Raw genomic sequence first — 21,707 nt, forward strand, 5'->3', positions numbered from 1 at the left:
GAATTATTAGAGAGGTGTTCTTAGAGGGCTTTGACAAGGATGTGGTCCTTTATGATATATATAGTGAGAAAAAAAACGTACCAAAGCTTATATTGATAGTAGAAGAAGACCTGAGTGTGGCCAACAAAACATTAACTTTATTATCATAGCTTACAATCAGAATGTTATTGTCTAGTAGGTAGGAAAGATTAGCAGGTACCTACGTTTTTTCATATCTAATAAAGGAGGGGGGTCTGGGGAAACAGATACTGTTTCCACTAGGAAACCATAAGGAGGATAATAACAATATAAAGTTATTTTATACACATTCAATCAATAACAATTAAGTGATATAAAAACAAGGTTGAAGCAGCATCAGTTTGTGAGCATAGAACCTTGTTGACGTCTTGGGAAAGCTGCAGTCAGAGCAAAGTTTCTAGGGATGTTGTGTAATGGGTTGAAGTGTGCTGCTTATGGGTGGAGGTCCATGAGACTCTCAGCCCTTGAGTCGCATTCAACCCTTTTATGTGCCTCAGTTTTTCTTCCGGCTGTCTACAACAACCAGAAGGGCTTGGGGCCCTGGCAGACCAAGCCTTATGGCGGCCTTTGGAGGAGCAAGTCAGTTAATCACAGTTGAGTTAGGACTTCCCTATGGGCCTCCTGCACATCATAAGGAATTACCTCTGACACCTCCACAAAGATTCTTAGTTGCCTAAGAACACCAAGATTCAGACTCTAGGGAGGTTGTGCCCCTTTATCTTTGGAGCTGAGTGAGTTCAGCTCTCATTTATATGAGCAAGGGGTTTTTTTGTTTTTTTTTTTTGCTCAGACTCTCAGAAACCAATTGCAATTGAAAAGCCAAAATAAAACCCAGCCACCCAATTTTTTTTCTCCAGTCTCGCCTTAGCCTGGGTTCTGTAAACCCTTAACCTTAGATCCACCTTGAGGATTTTAAAAATAAGCTCAATTAAAGGCAGACCCTCTACCAAAAAGCAAGGGAAGGTCCTGGATCCAAGAGACAACTCACCCAAGTTCACCCAATGGACAAGAACCAGCAGGCTTAATGGGCCCTTTGCTGGATCCTAGCACCAGGTCTGGGTCCATGGGATGGTTCTGGGTGAGCTTCTTTGGAATCCTGCTGACTACACCAAGTAATGTTAATGTAAGAAACACTCAAACCTGTGAAGAATTTTTGTGGGTTTATTTGAGCCAAACTGTTGACACTTGCCAGGGAGTATTAAGATTCTGCTCAAATAAACTCACAATACTTCTTATAGGTTTGAATGTTTCTTACAGTAACACTATTATAGATGCAAAGGACTAAAGACAGGCTTAGTTAAGTTAAAGATTGACTTTTGTCAGGGAAAATTCTAGCGTAGGACATGACTACCTTCCATTAACTGCTTTTAGTTCGAAAGTTTTAATTTCAGAACATCCCTTGTGGTTACTTTAGGTCTCTGAGTTTGCAAGGTCGCCACACAGGCCTTCCCTAAGCTAGTCAGGTTAACATGTGGCCCTTTTTGTCCACAATCTTAATATGGTGAATCCTCTTAGAGAAAAAAAAATCACATAACTCCAGGTATTATGGGTTTACTATAAATTCATGTTTCTCAGTATCCACTGGGATTTCAATGCTGCATTTTCATTTTTTAAAATATATTTTTATTGATTTTTTTACAGAGAGGAAGAGAGAGAGATAGAGAGTTAGAGAGTTAGAAACATCGATGAGAGAGAAACATCGATCAGCTGCCTCCTGCACACTCCCCACTGGGGATGTGCCCGAAACCTAGGCACATGCCCTTGACCGGAATCGAACCTGGGACCCTTCAGTCCGCAGGCCGACACTCTATCCACTGAGCCAAGCCGGTTTTGGCAAATTTTCATTTTTTCCTTTAGCATGTCTTTAATATGTTTTGTGTCTGCCCTCCAAAGTCTACTTTAAACTTCTGACCTTTCCACCTCCATGCTTCAAGCTTATCAGGGAACATTAATTCAAACCAAGGAACCAACTTTATGAATGGCATCACTTTGTAACCAACCAGTTGCTAAAACCAAAAACTGGACCCATTCTTACTAGTAAACTTCCCTTCCACCTCTTCCTTCCCTGCATCCATCAACCACCAATACATCCTACACTAAGTATTTCTCAAATCGTATCATTTCTTTTTATCCCTATTGTCAAAATCCTATTTCTTGAAATAATCATTGCATTGTAAAAATATGGAAAGTGCCTACTTCTAAAGAGGATTTAACACTTTCAAATTTTTACATAGTGTTCTTAGGCTAAATCCATACTTAACTGGGCTTACTAGAGTTCTGAATGACATGATATTGAATCTCTATATTTCTTCAGCCCATCTCACTACCCACTTCATCCTGAATTCTTGATCTATCCTTTCTGAACATCCTTTATTTTCTCAGGCAAATACCTGATTTAAATGACAAATGCCATGAAATTTAGGAATTTGGCAGAAACTAGCAAATGAGTAAAAGCAGGTGTAAGTCATTATTACTTGACCATTAAGGCCTAGAATAGAAAGATGTAAAATGGTAAAAAAAAAAAAAAAGGGAAGGCAATCATTAACTATTTTCTATCCCTTTTTATTACATACACTGTACTATTGTCATGTGTTAATAAGCATCAATTACATTTGTCATTTCCAGTCTTTTAGACCTTGGACTTCTCCTTGATGTAGTATTATTTTCTCTGTCAACAATAGCCAAATTGTTAAATAGAAGTACATTTTAAAATTAACAAGATGTCCCTTTCAAGATGTGATAAATTCAGATGACCTATTTATAAATCACAGCATATGAATATTAAAGAAATGGAAGAGCACATTCTTTATCAAGCCTCTGAGCTCATATGCACAGAGAAATGTTGGATTGAACTAATTTTCTATGAAATATAGTCTGAAAATCACATTAGTATTGAAAGCATACAGATTATTGAAATTGTGGTTATTTTGAGCCTGAACTAAATGGATTAAACAGTTTGCTTTCATTTTGCTTGCAAATACATAGTCTTAAAATGTCTAAATATTGCTTGAAACCCCCTTGAAGAAAATGGAAATGAGAAAAATGATTATTCTGAGTAAAGATATTTATTCCTTCATTTGGAGAAAATTATTTGAGAAGAAGTATGTTAGTAAATGTATTCTAACGCACTGGCAAATAACTGTTTTGAACATAAGATTTTACAATTTTTCTTCCAAAACTTCATAGAATTCCATTTTTAAATATAAAATATATTTTTCTGTGTGTTGTGATAATAAGAATTTTCTGAGACTTGCACGGGAGGATGAGTGATTTTCCTTTGTGTGGAATTATATTGCTGGGTTTCCAAAGTCCCATTTCCCTTCATCCAGTCCTGGAAGAAGTATAACTGGGGCTTCAGCAGAGCGAAAAGCAAAGCCAGTGTCCGGAGTTTCCTTTCCATGTTGGAGCCGGGTCCAGTTCAGCATCAGGTTAGTGCCATCCATTAGTCCACTGTGTGTGGGATCCACATGGCTGTGGACCATGTGGGCGAATGCAGGGGAGCCAAGAGAGCATGATCCCTGCAACAAGAGTCCTAAGAGTCCTAAAAAAAACCCACAAAAAACAGCTCAGCAAACTTCTTTGTTGAGGGGGTTAAATAATCCAAATCTTCCCATGCTTGCAATGGCCACGCCTACTCTGGCCAATCACCTGTTTCCATATGTGACTGACAGACAAGTACCTTCCCTGTTCCACCCAGACTTTACTGGGCATGCATCTATTCTCCCCCTGTCAATGCCTTCCCGCAGCGATCTGTGGAGAGTAGACCTGGGAGTGTTAAACGGCAGCTCCCTGGCAAAGCTGCACAAATGACATGCCTATCACATGTGGCTTTCCTTTTGCTCCTTTCCTGTTATTAACAACTAGGTTAATTACAATGGTATCAGATTCACTATAAATTTTTATCTTCTGTATGTGTGTCCAAGCAGAAAAACCAAAACATGTGTATGCCGTGTGTGTGTGTGTGTGTGTGTGTGTACATGATTGACTTAATATATTTAAAAGTAAAATGATTAGGTAATCATCTCTTTCTGTGAGAAATTCTATAATTCTGAAGAGCAGCTCATTTATCCCTAATTTTAGTGAACTGTTTTCTCAGATATTATTATTGGTTTTTAAATTAGTTCAATTTTCAGTGATTAGACCAGGGTTTGCAGTGTGACATCATTGCAGCTTGAAAATATGCTTTCTCTTGTCTTCTCTTTGTATAGATTTCTTTGACATGGTTCTGAGGTTGCCCATGATTGTTGTCTGTTTGGATACCAACACTATCTTTGTCATATAAACAGGATTTTCTTTCAATGGACACATTGGCTGTTTGTGCTGTTTGTGAAGCAAGTGCTAATATACTCTTTAGAACAGTGATGGCGAACCTTTTGAGCTCGGCGTGTCAGCGTAAAACCCTAACTTAACTCTGGTGCTGTGTCACATATAGAAATTTTTTGATATTTGCAATCATAGTAAAACAAAGATTTATATTTTTGATATTTATTTTATATATTTAAATGCCATTTAACAAAGAAAAATCAACCAAAAAAATGAGTTTGCGTGTCACCTCTGACACGCGTGTCACAGGTTCGCCATCACTGCTTTAGAACATAGTGTTTGGTTGGTTTCCACTAATGTTTATATTTGTGTTATGGGCATTTGCTCATGAAATTATACTAATCCACAGGCTTCTTTTGAATGAAGATTTTGCAGAGTGAATAAATAAAAACTTTATTGAAATCTTTTTCATTATTTGTACTAGTATGTTTTTACTTTATAATTCTACTAGAGGCCCGATGCACAAAATTTGTGCAAGAGTAGGCTTTCGCAGCCCCGACTTCGTCTGGAAGGTCATCCAGACGGTCATTCCACTGTTCAGTCAATTTGCATATTATGCTTTAATTATTATAGAAAATTTAAAGTTTTACTTTGCGGGTAAAACAAATATATGTGCATACTATGTTACATTACATGAATATCTGTTGTTGCATTTTCTTATTTTATCATTACTATTTATGTATGCTATTGTCAACATAAGAAACATCCAAACTTCTATGAATTTTTATGAGTTTATTTGAGACAAACTGACTACAATTGCTGGGAAGCAAAAAAGAAACATCTAAACCTGTAAGAATTTTTATGAGTTTATTTGAGGCAAACTGACTACAGTTGCCAGGAAGCAAGATGTCGAGGGATTGAGAAAATGCTCCCCAGAATGGCAGTTTCATTGCTTATTTTACACACTAGAATCAAAGGAGGCTGTCTAAGGAGGGTTACATGAAATCCACTGGGGGTACATTAGGGAGGTGGGAGAAGGCAAAATAGGAAAACACCCACTTTGATTACCCGCTTGACTCGCTTTTAGGTAGGACATTTTAATTTTAGACCATCCTGTGTGGTTGGGGTCTCTGAGTTTGTAAGGCCACCATGCAGGCCTCTCCTGAGCTTGTCAGGTTGAACACGTGGCCCCTCTTGGGGCCACACTCTTTTCTCCTGGACTCAGAATGTATTTGCTTTAATGACCATGTCTTCCTCATTTTTGCATCTGCATACTTGACTTTGTATAGGACACAGAGCAGATACTACATACAAAATGGAATCAGTGACAGGATACTTCACATACTCTTAGTGGAAAGAAGCGAGCATTGTCGTATCTAAATTAATATATCGTGTGTTTTGTGTCGCCAGCCTTCCTTCGCAGCTCCGTTATCCTCACTCTGGCAGAGGAGCACAGCCTGGCCATGATTGCATGGGATATGCACTGTCTTTGATGTCAGCATAGAAACCAAATTGAGTGGTGTATGCCTGACGTAAAGCTATTGAGTTGTTGATAAATTAAAACACATATTTAAGAAGGTGCAAAGATGAATACGGATCGGGTGAATTGCAGATGATTTAACTTTTTCCTCAGTTGAAAAACAATAGGTTATACAAGATATGCGTGAACATATTTTACCTTTGGAAAAATAATAAAAATTATCTGTATACTGAGACATCTATGGTACGATAAGAATATAGATGCCATTGAATAAAAATAATATCCATTTTTCTTCTCTTGATAATTTTTTTTAATTTGAAAGTCAAAAACAAGGTGAACCCTGAAATAGCAATCATCAAATTGCCCTTTGTGTTAAAATTTCATAGCACTTTATTTGAGTTATTGTGAACTCCTAGGTGACTGGGATTTCTAGATTTTCCCTCGTATCGCTCACTGTAGCCTATGCTTATCTTCAAAATGATTTTATTTGCATCTGAGACAAGACTATTAAATATTTTGCTCTGGGGCTCTCATATTAACCAACTCTTGATTTAATATTCATAAGGAATATTTTTAATGAAACATTAAATATTTTAAAATTAAATCAATGTCCATTTATTTTTTCTTGCTGTGAGCTACTGTTTTATTTTTCATAAGCCTATTTACTAGAAGTCTCATCAGAAACATATTTTCCCATTCATTTTCTCATATATATACATATATGTTTTAAATTTAGAAGTTACAATAGATAATTTTACTGGAGTGACATTTACCCCTAACAAGCACTACAAAATAAATTTACTCTATTGATTATATAAAACTTTTGTCTTTAGGGCATCTGTGATATGGTTAGCAAAATATCAAAACACTGAGGATTAGCTGCAAGAAGCAAGGTAAACTAGGCCAAATGCCCGCCCTCTAGCGGTTATAGAGATCTGGTGCAGCCTAATTTGACAAGGGTTGTCTTCTGGACAGTGGTTAACAACTCATGCCTACAGGAGCCAAGCAGACAATATAAATGGAAGAAGTGGGTGGGAGAAAAATCAATTATTGGCATATATCATATTCTGTGGTTATGAAGGTCTGGTATAAGCACATAACATAAACAGGATGTAGACAATACATTTTAAATTCAGAACGGAAAGAAAAATACAAGCTCCGTGATAAATAGACCCAGGGAATGGCGAGCTGTATGGCAAACTGAGCAGGTTCAATCGATTGTTGTCATTCAAGAACAGGAACCCAGTGTTGTTAGACCTTCTAATTTTTCTAGAGAAAATAGAAAGCTGCGTTTGTATATGAAACCGTCTAATTTTAATATGTTGGCTCACATGTATTTTGGAATAACATTTGTCCAGTTTTAGATCTTTCTTTCAAAAAAGATCTTGAATTTATTTATTTATTTGTTTATTTGTTTGTTTGTTTTGTTAATCCTCACCTGAGGATATTTTCCCATTGATTTCTAGAGAGAGTAGAAGGGAGAGGGAAAGACACACAGAGAGAAACATCAATGTGAGAGACACATTGATTGGTTGCTTCCCACCCCTGACCGGACCAGGACCAGGGATCAAGCCTGCAACCTAGGTAGATGCCCTTGACCAGAATCAAACCTGGGCCCCTTCAGTCCCAGGGCGGATGCTCTATTTACTGAGCCAAACTGGCGAGGGCAGTCTTGAATTTATTTATTTTACTTCTTTTAGAGAACAGAAAAAATGTTGGCATCTTTCAACAACATTATGAAGTGGAACTGGAATATAAAGTTGCTGAATTATTGCTAGCTTGAGACTTGTTGAATATTATATTTTATTCATCAACAGACACTATGGAGATGCTGAGGTTATGGCTGTAAATAGGACAAGCCCTTCTTGTTGGTCTCTCCCGCTGCTGTGCCTTAAATGGGAAGTGCAGTAACATCATCACGGAGCATGGCCACTTTCTGCAGAGATTGCACACAGATGTTTGGATATGACTTTTCAGTGTTTATCTTGGTTCTGAATTCCACATAGAATTTAAGTGCATAATTTATATTATTTTGATGTGTCCTTCTTGTAACTTTCTACGGGGCAGCTTTGAGTTCTTAAAAAGTAGCACTGAATTATAGTTTGCAATGTAGCGGAGAATAAGATGCTTAGATAGTTGTTACTTTCTTTCACCAACGTTCTTAACCTTGACCACATCTTTCCCCATCTGAACAGAGGAAGTAAATCAAAAGAAAAAAATAATTAAGAATGTCAGGATTCAGATCCTTTAAACTTGTTCAAAAAGTAGGAGCGGCAGATTGAAGTGAAGGGAACCACAAATAGCCGTGTGGCCTACTTCCTTCTTTCAGGCCTTCTCTGCTCATTATCTTGAACATAACATATTCCTCCCAGTCACCCACCGGATCCCTGCAGGCCCTTTTAGCTGTCTGACCTGATCTACAACCATATTTTTCCTTTTTTTTTTCTGATCCAGATCCCCTAGTCTCCCTGCTGTTCCCTTTTGTCATTACATCTGACCACCCTGACACCTTTGTACTGGTATTCTCTCTGCCTGAAATAGTAGACTTACAGATATACACTTATCCTCAACCTGCCACATGTCTTGGCTAAAATGTCACTTTCTTAGTGAGGTCTATTCTGTTTGTCCCATTGAGAATTATACCCCCTGCACTTCCAGTCCCCTCTACTCTGCTCTACTCCCCTCTACTCAATAGCACTGATTACCTTTAACATAATGCATAATTTACTTATGTTTATTATAAATATTTCTTTTGCTAAAATATAAGCACTCTGAGGATAAAGACCTTTATCTAATTTTGTTTACTAATGTTTCAATAAACAGTGCCTGGCATATATAGGTACTCAATATATATTTTTAAAATAAAGAAAGGGTGAATGTCTTATTCTGTTAGGTCTGGGCATACCTCCCACGTATTTGCCCAGGGAAAGGTTTCTTGCAATAAATTATATCATGTATGGACTTATGATCTGTTTTGTTTTTATTACTAGAAATTGCAAAAACACATGTTAAGAGAATAAAGACATTTGTAGATTTGGTCTCAATATAGAGGGCTGTCACTTTGTATAGATAATTAGCATAAAAACTATGAAGAAAAATAATTGACTTGAGGCAAAGAGCATGAAGTCAAAAGAACTGTGATGAGATCTTGGCTACACCAGTTTCTAGCTCTCTGACCTCTGATTAGCTATTTATTATCTCCGAGCCTCAGTTACCTTATCTTTAAAATAGAAATAATAATAATAATGCACTTTGTCTTTTTACCTTAAAAGTGTATAAGTGATTTGTTTTCTTTTATAATACATACTTGTTTTCTTCAACAGTTAACCCAACATATATCTAAATCTATAATCATTTTAATTTTCTATTCATGTGACTGATTTACCTTTAAAATAAAAGCTCCACTGGAACAAGTTTGTCTTTGCTTTTCAATGTCGTGTTCCCAACTCTGCATACAACATATGACATGTAATAATTGCTCAGAATACATGTTGTTATATGAATAATTAAGCCATTTAAGCCATGAAGTTCATATGGTCTAATAATAGTAAGCTGGTTTGTAGTCAATTGTTATAATACAGATGTCTGTTATTATTGTCACTATCTAAACCATCATCATCATCATCATCATCATCATCATCATCATCATCAAATATGGATCTCAGGCTTCTTTAATTCACTAACAAGAGGGCGATCATCTTATTGTGTTACCTACTTAACTTTTTAGTAAAAGAACACAGAAAACACTTTGCTGATCTAATGATTTTGTTACAGGTCTCTAAGCTGGCTGGTGTTTTGGTCAAGCATGGTGTCCAGAAAGGTGACACCGTGGTTATCTACATGCCCATGATCCCTCAGGCAATCTATACCATGCTGGCATGCGCCCGGATAGGAGCCATCCACAGTCTCATATTTGGGGGATTTGCATCCAAAGAACTAAGTACCCGCATTGATCATGCAAAGGTAAGTGCTTTATTTGGAGAAATCAAGCAGTAGTGTGTATAGGACAGCCATATCTGCGGATGAATCATCCAAGAGTGATCTGTACTTATTAGATCCTCCTTTAATACAGGATACCCTAAAGTTTACTTTTTCTTTGGCATATATCTGTTAATCAAAATTTTATTTTTGCATCAGTAGTACATGAAAGGCATCTTGCTAGGTGCAGTGAGGAATATAAAATATAAGTTAGTGTGGCATATATTTGAGTGTATAAGACAAGTAAAATAACTAATAACTAATTTATTTATTCAACATATATTTATTAAGCTCCCACTATGTGCTTGGTACTATCCTTGGAACAGGATAATAAATGATACTTACCCAGTGGTGGGGACACATAACTAGTTTTATACTCTATGCTTCCAGAAATGGTGGGGTAGCACGGAGGATAAGAGAGGGTGTCAGTGAAGAGTAGAGTGACAAGTTTAAATTGGATGCTAAATAAACTTGATAAGGTGCCTGACATAGAGGACTCATAAAATAAACCTAGCTATTATTATTTTATTAATTTAGAGCAGCAGTCTCAACCTGTGGGTCGCGACCCCTTTGGCGGTCAAACGACTCTTTCACAGGGGTCGCCTAAGACCATCTTGCATATCAGGTATTTACATTACGATTCATAACAGTAGCAACATTACAGTTATGAAGTAGCAACGAAAATAATTTTATGGTTGGGTCACAACATGAGGAACTGTATTTAAAGGGCCAGAAGGTTGAGAACCACTGATTTAGAGCATTGATCAGAAAAATTTTTTTTGTATGTTACAGATAGTAAACATTTTAAGCATGTGGGTCACATGGTTTCTGTTGCAACTACTGAGCACTTCTGTTGTAGCACAAAAGCAGTCTTAGATGCTACATAGAAAAACTCATAGCAGTGGGCAAGGTGTGACTCTCAACCATAGTTTGCAGACCCCTGATTTCTTTCAGTTGGATGGTCAAAGAAGTGAGATTTATTTTAGTTGGGTGGTCAAAGGAAGTGAGATTGTACTTAGATTTTGGCTAAAATTCAGCTAGTTGAAGAAAATGACCTCATGGGATCCAAAAGGAGAGAAAACAATATAAGTCTAGCATTAGAGGTAAGAAAGCGTAACATTCATTTGGAGGCTAGTGAATAGACCAATGTGACTGAAGAGAGACAGGTGACCTTGCAAAGGCAGTTTCTGCCTGAACTGGATCCTGTAGACCTTGTCCAGTCAAAGGTTTTGAGCAGACAAGTGTCCTGTTTTAAGCAATGTTAAGAGGAGGCAAGTCTTTCCATATGATGAGTGGGATAGAGGTGAGAGGCTGGAATAAGAACCTTTGGTAGGTGGTCTGTTTGTGAGGCAGTGGGCGATGTACAGGCGAGTAATGGCAGTGGGGAGATGAAGAAAGGAAGGTTGTTTGTTATATGACTAAGAGATGATTGCCCTGGCGCATGTGGCTCCGTTGCTTGGGCATTGTCCCGTGCACGAGAAGGTTGTCAGTGCCATTCCTGGTCAAGGGTGCATGCCCAGGTTTTGGGCTCCATCTCCAGTGTGGGGTGTGTGGGAGACGGCAGATTGTTGTTTCACTCTCTATAGATGTTTCACTCTCTCCCTCTCCATTCCTCTCTCTCTAAAAACCAATAAACTCTTTTTTTAAAATAAAGAGTAAACGATGATTTACCTTAGAGCAGCGGTTCTCAACCTGTGGGTCACGACCCCTTTGGGGGTCGAATGACCCTTTCACAGGGGTCGCCTAAGACCATCGGAAAACACATATATAATTACACATTGTTTTTGTGATTAATCACTATGCTTTAATTATGTTCAATTTGTAACAATGAAAATACATCCTGCATATCAGATATTTACATTGCGATTCATAACAGTAGCAAAATTACAGTTATGAAGTAGCAACGAAAATAATTTTATGGTTGGGGGTCACCACAACATGAGGAACCATGTTAAAGGGTCATGGTATTAGGAAGGTTGAGAACCACTGCCTTAGAGTTTTATAAGCCCAAGATTAGACATTCTTAACAAGGAAGGAAACTAGTGTATACACACAATGTCTGTAGATTCTACTACATTTTGAAAATTAAATGTCTTTTAATAACTACTGCCTTTATAATTACTCAAAGTATGTATACACTTTGGGGACACCCTGTGTATTGAAGGTCCCCTGAGTGCTAGGCATTCAGTGAAGTTTTGCATGTCTGACTTCATTTGGAACAGATCATTTATTAGAACTAGAAGCTGGTTTGTGGATTAACTGGCTGGATTTCTCTTTCTCTCTCTCTTTTTTAAACATGTTGAGTTAGTGCTTATGAAGGGAAATCTAGAGGGAAATATCAGTCAATCACTGACCTGCAAATCAGTGGGCAGTGGGGACCTCTCTGAGGAAGGTATAGACTCCAGTTTTTTACCTGCAGAAGTCTAAACACCATTTGGATAAAGGTATGAGATGTATTCTTTCCTTCTTGTAAAATTTCATATGATGTGGGGAAATTGAGATGTATAAAAAAAATAAGTATTTATAAAATGTATGCTGTACCAGTGGAGGAGTTGTTATCACACACACACACACACACCCCACATTTTAAGAATTTTATGCAATAAATGCATTATTTTATGGGCAAGACTTTTAATCATGTCAAATTAAAAGCAAGAAGATGGAGATAGAGATGTATATCTGAGGTATTTTGATACAATTAATAGTTGAAATCAGGGATGATTTTGATGTCATGATTTTCAAATAAATAGGCTGAAGAAAAAGTTATATTTTAAACAGAAGATGGTAAGAATATATTGCAATAAGTCAGTCAAGACCAAATAAAACTGTTAGTGGCTCTCAGTTCTTGAGTTTGGCAAAGAAAGAATTCAGAACCAAGAACTCGAGTGCAGGAGGAAGTTCATTGAGCATGCAAAGCAAAAGTATTCTGGAAGAGAAGATTAGAGTGGGTTGCTCAGAGAGATGCGGGTTGCTCAGAGAGATGCGTTGGCCTTTTAGAAAGAAAGTCACAGAGGCAGAAGTGTGGCCTCAGGAAACAAGTAACAGAGGCAGAAGGAGGGCCCTTGGAGATGGGTTCAGGGGATTAGCCCTGGACAAGCTGGCACTACCCACTGCTTCCCTGCTTGCAAGTCTCATGGGGACCCTTAGCGCTCAGGAGAGAGAAAGCAAAGATACATGCCTGAAGAGAAGGTGCAGCCATGTTCAAGAGAGCAAGTGCCCACTGGGTCCCTTGTATTAAAGTTTGTTTAATCTACTTTCTAAAGACTAGAATTTTAGGGGAGCTCTCCAGTGAGGATCTCAATAGACTATTCATCAGCTTTCCAAAAGTGTCCTTTCATATGCTGATTCATCAAAATGAGTGTATCAGGGTCATTCTCTGGTCAGTTCACCTTCAAAGAATGTCACTAAAGAGGGACCAGGACTGAGGGAAGTCTGCCCTTGCAATTTATTATCTGGCTGTAAATTGCTCAGCCAGTTGTTCAGCTATATGTCTCAGTTTCCCCATTCCACTTGCCAAGGAATTTTCTTAGTTTCTTACTATCCTGTCTCAAAATTTCCAATAAAAGACTAATAGAAATGTGAAAAAGGATTATTTTTGTAGAGGGAGAGTCTAATTTTGACTTTATTAAATTACTCAAGTTTTGATATATTCTAGATGTTTTTAATTTGATGTGTAATTTTTATTTATTCAGAATTCTAATCTTAGGGAATGTTATCTAGAGTTATTTTTGTAAGTAGTAAAGATATTAAAATGTGAATTATATTCAAATGTCTGACCTTTAAAAATATAATAAAAGGAAATAAGACTTACTTTTTTTTTCCTTTTAAAGGCAGCTTGATGTAGCAAAAAGAGAATATTTCCGTAATCAGACAGAATGGGCCTCTCTCTCATTTCACCACTTATAACCTAGGGCAAGCTATGTAACTGCACACAGCCTCAGCTCTGTGAATATTAAATGATATTCAAAAAGCAGAAAGTGCTGTATATGCATATATTGGGCATAATATAAACCTTCTCTAGATGAAATGTGTTGTAACCAGAAATTAGAATTCAGGAATAGGTTCACTATCTCTGATTGATTATCTATCTCCTGAATAATTTATTATCTGTTTGCTTTGGATTTCTTGGTGAAGAAATAGTGTATGTAAAAGAATAATGACGTGTTTGTTTTTGCAAATTAAGGAGAGTTTTGGTTCAGCTCCACAAATATTTATTCAGAGCTTATGGTATGGCAAGCATTGTGCCAGACACAGCAGACACGGAGGTGAAAGGGACCCACATGTGGCCTGGGGGAGCTTCCTGTCCAGTGGTGGGGATGAAGGAACACTGACATACTCGGACATCCGAGGCTTGCCCAGAGTGTACTGAGGGAGGGAGAGTCACCTAACTTCGGCCTCTTCCAGGCATGCCTTTTGGCTCCATCTATGTACACCTTCAATAACTAGCAAGTTGTCAGGTAAAGAAAAGTGTCGCGTGTGTCTTAATGACAAAGGCAGGATCAGGCTTTGTGGGGTTGAAGCCTAAATCATTTGGGGGCTCTTTTAAGAAAACAATACAACGAAATTACAAATATTTATAGACAATGAATAATGTATTTAGAATGAAAAAAGAATCATAAAGGAATTATCAGAGATTTGGTTTCCTTCCTTCGGTGGTCTCTAGGCATTTAAGCAGAGATGCTTACATAAAAACAAAACAAAACAAAACCAGTTAAAAATACTTCCTGATAGCAACTGGGCTGCCCTCCTACCCCCACCCCCTCCACCTAAGAAAATGCTCCAACTTCAGCCACAGCCAACTGTTATGGGGCCTCTGCAAGTGAGGGGCCCCTAAGCTTGCATTTTACTGGTTCATGGCCAATCCACTGGCCTGATGACTTCTTTGGAAAGCATTTTTGCAGCTCATACTTAGTAGCTGAAAGCATGTTGACGTGTAATTTTGAACAGGTAAGTGAGATTTATGTGGAAGTGGTTAGGTTTATAACATTTAAAAAGGGCTTATTGGTTTTTAGGTCATTTATTTAGTCAATAGAGAACAAAATTATTCAAGCATTTCTTTAGAAATGTTAAACTGCTTGCCTGCACCTGAAATACTGTGATCACTTCAATTAGGGTTGTTAAGCTTTCTCATTTTTTATTTTTATTTTTAATTGTAGCCCAAGGTGGTGGTTACAGCATCCTTTGGCATTGAACCTGGAAGGAAGGTAGAATACATGCCACTTCTAGAAGAAGCGCTGAGAATTGGACAACACAAACCAGATAAAGTTCTCATTTATAATCGTCCAAATATGGTAATCTGAATATTGAATTTGGTTCTTGCTTATAACAAGTGCTAAGGATGATTCTTGTTTTGATCATTTCATACAAACCCTTTAAATTATGAACTATTAAATATACTTCCTGAATATACTTTCTATTTTTGGCAAAAAAAGATATTAGATATGAGTGATAGGTAGAATACATGCCACTTCTAGAAGAAGCGCTGAGAATTGGACAACACAAACCAGATAAAGTTCTCATTTATAATCGTCCAAATATGGTAATCTGAATATTGAATTTGGTTCTTGCTTATAACAAGTGCTAAGGATGATTCTTGTTTTGATCATTTCATACAAACCCTTTAAATTATGAACTATTAAATATACTTCCTGAATATACTTTCTATTTTTGGCAAAAAAAGATATTAGATATGAGTGATACTTTCTCTCTTTATAAAAAACAAACTAGCTTAAAATAAAAAAGGTGGAAACACAGAAATAGCTATATTATTATTGAGTTCATTGTCTGTATAGTCTACTGGGATATCATTTATTAATATAAATTATAGCCATAATAATAGTGCTAGTAACACTTACTGACTGCCTACCATATGATTTTTAAGACACTCTACTAGTGAATCATTTAAAAAAATCCTCTGGGTAACTGTGACCTAGGACTAGGTGATAGCATTATTCTTATTTTAAAGAAAAGGAATTGGATGAAGAGAGAGAAACGTACCCAGCTAGTGTCAGGGTCATGACCTGAATGCATGCAGTCTGACTGCCTGCCTACTCCCTGAGCTATCCTGCCTTGTGGAAAGATATGATCATTGTGTATGTAAATTATTTTTTAAAACTTTAAAGAGGTATTTAGTTCAGAAGTAAAAATTATATTTAGGAAAACAATATTTGAATATTCTAAACAGATACATTATTCTGTGATCCATGAAGGAAAAAAAAAACAGTATAATACATCAATGAATATATATTGCAATTGCTTTTCCTAGTAAATTGGACCTTCTTTTTGCATTCAAGCACATATTTAGGTATTTATAGTAGGACCAACTTGGGTTTCTAGCAGATTAAATTTTTTTGCATAAGAAAAAATTACTAGAGTGGAACTCTTGAGAGCTTATCTGCAAAAAAATGCTTAAATGATAAGATGTAAGAACAGAGAGCAGTAAAAATTATGTCATTTTGATTACCACCTAGCAATTCTCTTCACCACATTAAATTCCTGTGTAAAGTTTTAGTTGTCTGTGGCTCATGAATTGCTGCACTCAATGATTTTAATATTCTTACTGTGTCAAAGAAGAATTTTAAGTTTCTTTCAGATGACCTTTAAAAAAGGTTTGTTGCTCTAAATCAGGGAATGCAATGTCAGCAATAAAGAAGTCTTTGGGTGAGAGAAGATTAGAGAAGGGAAGGAACATACACACACACACACACACACACACACACAAGCATTTATGTGGGTATGTGTGTGCTATTCACACATGTATGAATTCATGTAGAATTTATAAAGAACTTATGCCAGGTCTGATGCTGAGTACTTTCAAATACTTCTTATTTAATTCTCACAAACGCATAAAGTAGATGCTATTACTAGCCTCATTTAGCAGATGAAGAAAGCGAGTCATGGAGAAATCATAGCCCAAAGTCATACCTAGTAAGGTGGTAGAGTCAAGATTTGAATTCCAGTTAATAACTTTTAACCAACATATTTCTTTTACTTTACAACACACCAGATTTTTCTAGTGCAAATCTCTTTCCTCTTAATGAGTAGAGATACATTCTTCCTCTCCCCCTCCCATACATAACTGTCTCCCTTTTCTTCCTCTCCCTTTTTTTAAAGACCCCTCCTTTTATTTTGACATATCTTTAGATGAAGGCTTTGGATGTCTCTTGTTCTTCATATTAGAACTGCTGTGCAGGCAGTAATTAAGCCCAATGGACTGGCTTTACTTTGACTTTAGGGAGACACAAATTGAAGCTTAGTGGAGTCTTTCATTAACCAGATTTGCTTTTTTGCCAGGGGAGATAAAAACCTGGCTGACCCTCCTAAGCCTCAGGCAAGTGAATCAAAAGAATATACTAGCAGTCAGCTCTACTGTTGTCCCAATTATTGCCTTTTAAGAATGTTAACAACTAAGAAGGCCTTGTGTATAGAGGTAAATGTATATATGTAAAAGCTAGTGTTGAATTTTTTCCTCTCTTCCTTTTATCATATCTGTTTTACACACATGCCTGTGGTTCTTAGCCTGAAAAATAACCACTCATTCAAGTCCTCATTTCACTTGATTTATAATTATTTTTGTGATGACTCGGTTGGTATTTTTAATTGTGCACTGTGATTTTTTAAAGTTCTGTAATATGATGTCAAAGGCTTGATAATTTGAAATTTGTATGTTTGTCTGATGCATAAAAACAAATGAAAAAATATACAATTTGGTCACTGTTAACTATTTGAACTTATCTAAGTGACATACTAGGGTTTTTCAAAGTGAGGCTGGAGGTGCCTAAAACTTCACCTTCATGAAAGTCAATTTAAATTGTTATTTATCAGTGTGTTTATTCATATAGGCATTGCAGTTGTGATCTTATATTGAAGTGTTAATTCGTAAATGTTTGCATTTAAAGATATGACCAATTTAACAACCCTGATCAAAACAGTAAGGAGCCCCCCAAAACAGAAATGGCCTGGCTCTTCTAAATCTCTCATAGTCTCTGGGTTTAGCTTCACCTTGATGAATGATGATTACCTATAGTCTAGGCAGATCTTACTAACTTTCACCAAGGAATGTGTAGCCTTGCCTTGTGTCTATACTAACAAGTTTACCAACTGTAAGCTTCCTGATCTTGAGTTTAGTTATCATTTCAGAAAATAACTTGACATGTGCTGGATCTTAACTCTACTTAAATAGATGTAACTCTCCATGAAGGTAATTTTTCCATAAGCCACTTCCTTAGTCTTCACCTATCTGGCCTATTTCACTAGCAGAAGTTGTAAAGAGGTCTGCCTACCTTCTTTTAAGGTATATGTGTCTAACTCATGACTCTGATATCATAAAGTTTATAACACAGAGCTTGGTTGTAAGAACAAAAAGAAAAACTCAAACATTTCTACCATGTGAATCAATGACATAGATGGAGGGAAACTTGAAGAGCATTTTAGATATATCACATACCCTCATTAATTTTCAAGACTGATTTTTCTTCTTGAAAAAACAAAAGTAGATTTTTCCCCTACCCTTAAAAAGGATTTAATATTCTCTCATTTTGAAAGACAGTCACAATATTACTCCTAAATGACCATTGTATAAAGAGAAATCTTAATGGATTAGTTGACATTTGATTGTAAAGATGATAGTTCCAAAGGAAAAGAAATTGGTTACAAAAAAAGAAATTAGTTTATAAAGTTAATAGTGAAAACATTTTTATGAAAGCATGTTAAGCTTTGTTGATGAAAACATGACTGCATCACATTGAGTTTCTTAAGGTTAGCCCCAGATTTGAAGCCAACAGCAACTGTTGGACTTTTTATGAACATTTATCAGAGATATTTATAAATCTGATATTTAGAGCTATGTAGACAGCCCAGATTGTAAGTCAGATGCTCAGACTAACATTGTTCTCTGATTTTAATCTTTGTTCAATGCCTGTTCCCAAATTTTTGCTCCCTAGGAGACAGTTCCTTTGGCTCCAGGTCGTGACCTTGATTGGGATGAAGAGATGGCAAAAGCACAGTCACACGATTGTGTACCTGTTCTTTCGGAACATCCACTATATATTCTTTACACATCTGGAACAACAGGTTTGCCGAAGGTATTCACTCTCTTAGGGATAAGTATACAGTGGCAGACTTTCGTTGCACAGGAAATATTTGATTACTAGCTGACAATGCTTGCAGACTATACCTTGAGGTTTAGACTTAGGTACTTTATAGTTTAAAGAAATGTTGTGTTTAAAAACAGAAAAATATAAATTATATTTAAGGTCAAGGACTTTGCCTCAATTTTTTCCAAACTCTTCACTTATATCAGCAATATACAATTGCTTAAGCTATTAACATTAATAGAGGTTTGACTGAATATCAGTTGGTTTAATAGAATTTTATAAAAAATATAGTTTAAGTGAACTATTTTTTAAATTTAGGTATAACTTTTATACAGTATGGGATTGATTTTTGATCTAGGGGAGTGTAATTCTTTGTTATAAATACAAGTTCAAGAATTGGCCTAGAGAGTTTGAACAACAAGCAATTTATCCTGAGTATTGAACCCTTTGATTTTTAGTACTGAAGACACTCAGGATTTTTAAATCTGCTTACCATGAAAGGTGTCTTCACAGAACAAAGTTAAAAGCATCAATATTTATGAAGATGTCAGATAACAAATTCCACTTCTGCCTGGTATTGCCAAATAATACTGCTTCTTTATATAATTTCATAACAGCTTGCAATATCATCTTCCAATTCATCTTTATTAGAGGGTTCAACGTTCATTGAGTCATAGCATTTTAGTGGGGTAAGGAACGTTCACAGTCACTCACATCCGAAAGGACAGTGGCCTTTTGGTTAATATGAGTTCCCTATAGCATCACAGTTATAAAAACATAAATGGCTAATCTTAAAAAAGGAAAATTAATATGTTCCATATAAACTCACTTGCTGTGAATAAGAAAACGTTGGTAGGGGAATATAATCTTGCTGAGGAGAGAGACCATGTTTTATGACATTTTAGTCTATCATTGTCTGCTCTGTGTGTAGTTGCTGCTTACAAATGTCTGTTGAGTGCATAAATAAATAAATAAATAAAGGCATACACATAAAGTTATTCGTGTCATTGTAGAATCAAAGCCTTAGCATTCTTTTGGAAAACAACTTTGGTCATTAGAAAAGTAAATATTTGTTAGACTGAAGACTTTTAAGGCTTGTTCAAGTGATCTGCTGGACCAAATCCTTACCCTCCACTTTTTGCAATTTTACATTATGTGCCAGTCACATAGAGTCCAGCTGAATGCTTGGCTGTAAAACAAAGGCAAGTTTTAATCTAATATAAAATTTTCAAAGTAAAAGGAACCCCTGACCCTGAAAACATAACCAAAAACCAAACAAAAAGAAACAGAAAGTCATTTTAGCTCCTTAAAAGCCATAGGAGGGTGTGTGCAGGAGGCAGCCAATGGATGATGCTCTCTTATCATTGATATCTAACTCTCTCCTTCTACCTTCCTCTCTGAAACAATAGGAACATATTTTAAAAAAATAAAATAAAAGCCTGAAGTAATCTTATAAGAGCATTTGTATCACCTCAATATTTTAAATTACTCTGAAACTCACTGTGGCCTCTTCTGATCCTTTGTGGGAGGATCAGAAGAAGAACTTAGAAACTCAAAACAGACTCAGCCAGTGTAGTAGAAAGAAAAGAAAACAATATAGAGAGCATTAAATCTAACAAGTGGTGGTTCCAAATAAGGACATATCCTAGTTATTACAGGGTTTCTCTGGGTCAAGAATTTCTCTTCTAGATTTCTAGATGCTCAAACTGAAGATCATTTGAAGTTCTAATTATTCTCATTTACCCTTACTGAAGATACTGAAGATAATCTGTTTCAGTGATTGGCAAAGGCTTTAATTGTTTGGTGATCTTCAGTGACATTGAATTTAACTCAATTCAATATACATTCATTGAGTTTCCATTCTGGACTAAACAAGATAAAAATATGAGTAAACCACAGTCCCTTCAGTCTAGTGGGGTTGGAAAAAAAAAAATATATATATATATGGATAATGAAAGATAGACTGTATTTTTTTTAAAGAAATACATTTTTTTTTTAGAGAAAGAGAGAATGAGCGAGAGAGAAACATCAATTTGTTATTCCACTTATTTATAAATTCACTAAAGGCCCAGTGCACGAAATTCTTGTACTGGATGGGGGCGTCCCTCAGCCCAGCCTGCACCCTTTTGCAGTCTGGGAACCCTCAGGGGATGTCCAACTAATGGCTTAGCCTTGGGGAGCAGGCCTAAGTTGTCAGTCACACATCCTTAGTGTTGCCATGGAGGCAGAAGAGGCTCCCACCACTGTTGCTGCACTCACCAGCCGTGAGCCCGGCTTCTGGCTGAGCAGCGCTCCCCCTGTGGGAGTCCACTGACCACCAGGGGGCAGCTCCTGCATTGAGCGTCTGCCCCTTGGTGGTCAGTGTGTGTAATAGCAACCGGTTGTTCCACCGTTCAGTCAATTTGCATATTAGCCTTTTATTATATAGGATTCGTTAATTCTTGTATGTGCCCTGATCAAGGATCAAACTCACCACCTGGGCATATTGGGACAATACTCTAACCAACTGAGCTACTCAGCCAGGGCTGAATGGTGCTCTTGCTCTGAGAGGACAAAGCTGTTTCTTTCCAGTAAAAGATGAAATTCAATGGTACCTGAAAGATCACATTCAATTTATTCATCAAATATTATTGAACACACACATAGGTGTTTGACTCTCTTTTTAGAAGTTTATATTCTCTAACTGGGACACAGGCACTAAACAAAGAGCTCTGCAATATAAGTGTTATTAAGAAACATAAAGTGAGGTAAGGGGGCAGAGTGATGGGAAAAGTGGGAGTACATTTCTATCAGAGAAAGCTCTTGATGAGGTGACACTGGAAGGATGAATAGAACTTCAGAGAGTGACATCACAGCGAGGAGGGCATCCCAGA

At 36.7% G+C, this 21,707-nt stretch overlaps 1 protein-coding gene across 3 annotated transcripts in view; it reads left to right on the forward strand.

The window, feature by feature from the left end:
* ACSS3 (acyl-CoA synthetase short chain family member 3) overlaps positions 1–21,707 on the forward strand; it is a 151,477-nt gene that overhangs the window by 49,950 nt on the left and 79,820 nt on the right. For 2 of the 3 annotated variants that reach the window (XM_023749760.1, XM_006083969.3), the window contains exons 3-6: positions 9,536–9,724; positions 14,896–14,943; positions 15,192–15,278; positions 18,682–18,822. In XM_023749760.1, coding sequence (XP_023605528.1) covers positions 9,536–9,724; positions 14,896–14,943; positions 15,192–15,278; positions 18,682–18,822 — 465 coding nt within the window. Of the gene's footprint in view, positions 1–9,535; positions 9,725–14,895; positions 15,031–15,191; positions 15,279–18,681; positions 18,823–21,707 lie in introns of all 3 variants that reach the window. The other variant, XM_006083970.3, reaches the window with a different exon arrangement.

Source organism: Myotis lucifugus, unplaced genomic scaffold (assembly GCF_000147115.1).
Source record: "Myotis lucifugus unplaced genomic scaffold, Myoluc2.0 scaffold_9, whole genome shotgun sequence".
Lineage (NCBI taxonomy): Eukaryota > Metazoa > Chordata > Mammalia > Chiroptera > Vespertilionidae > Myotis > Myotis lucifugus.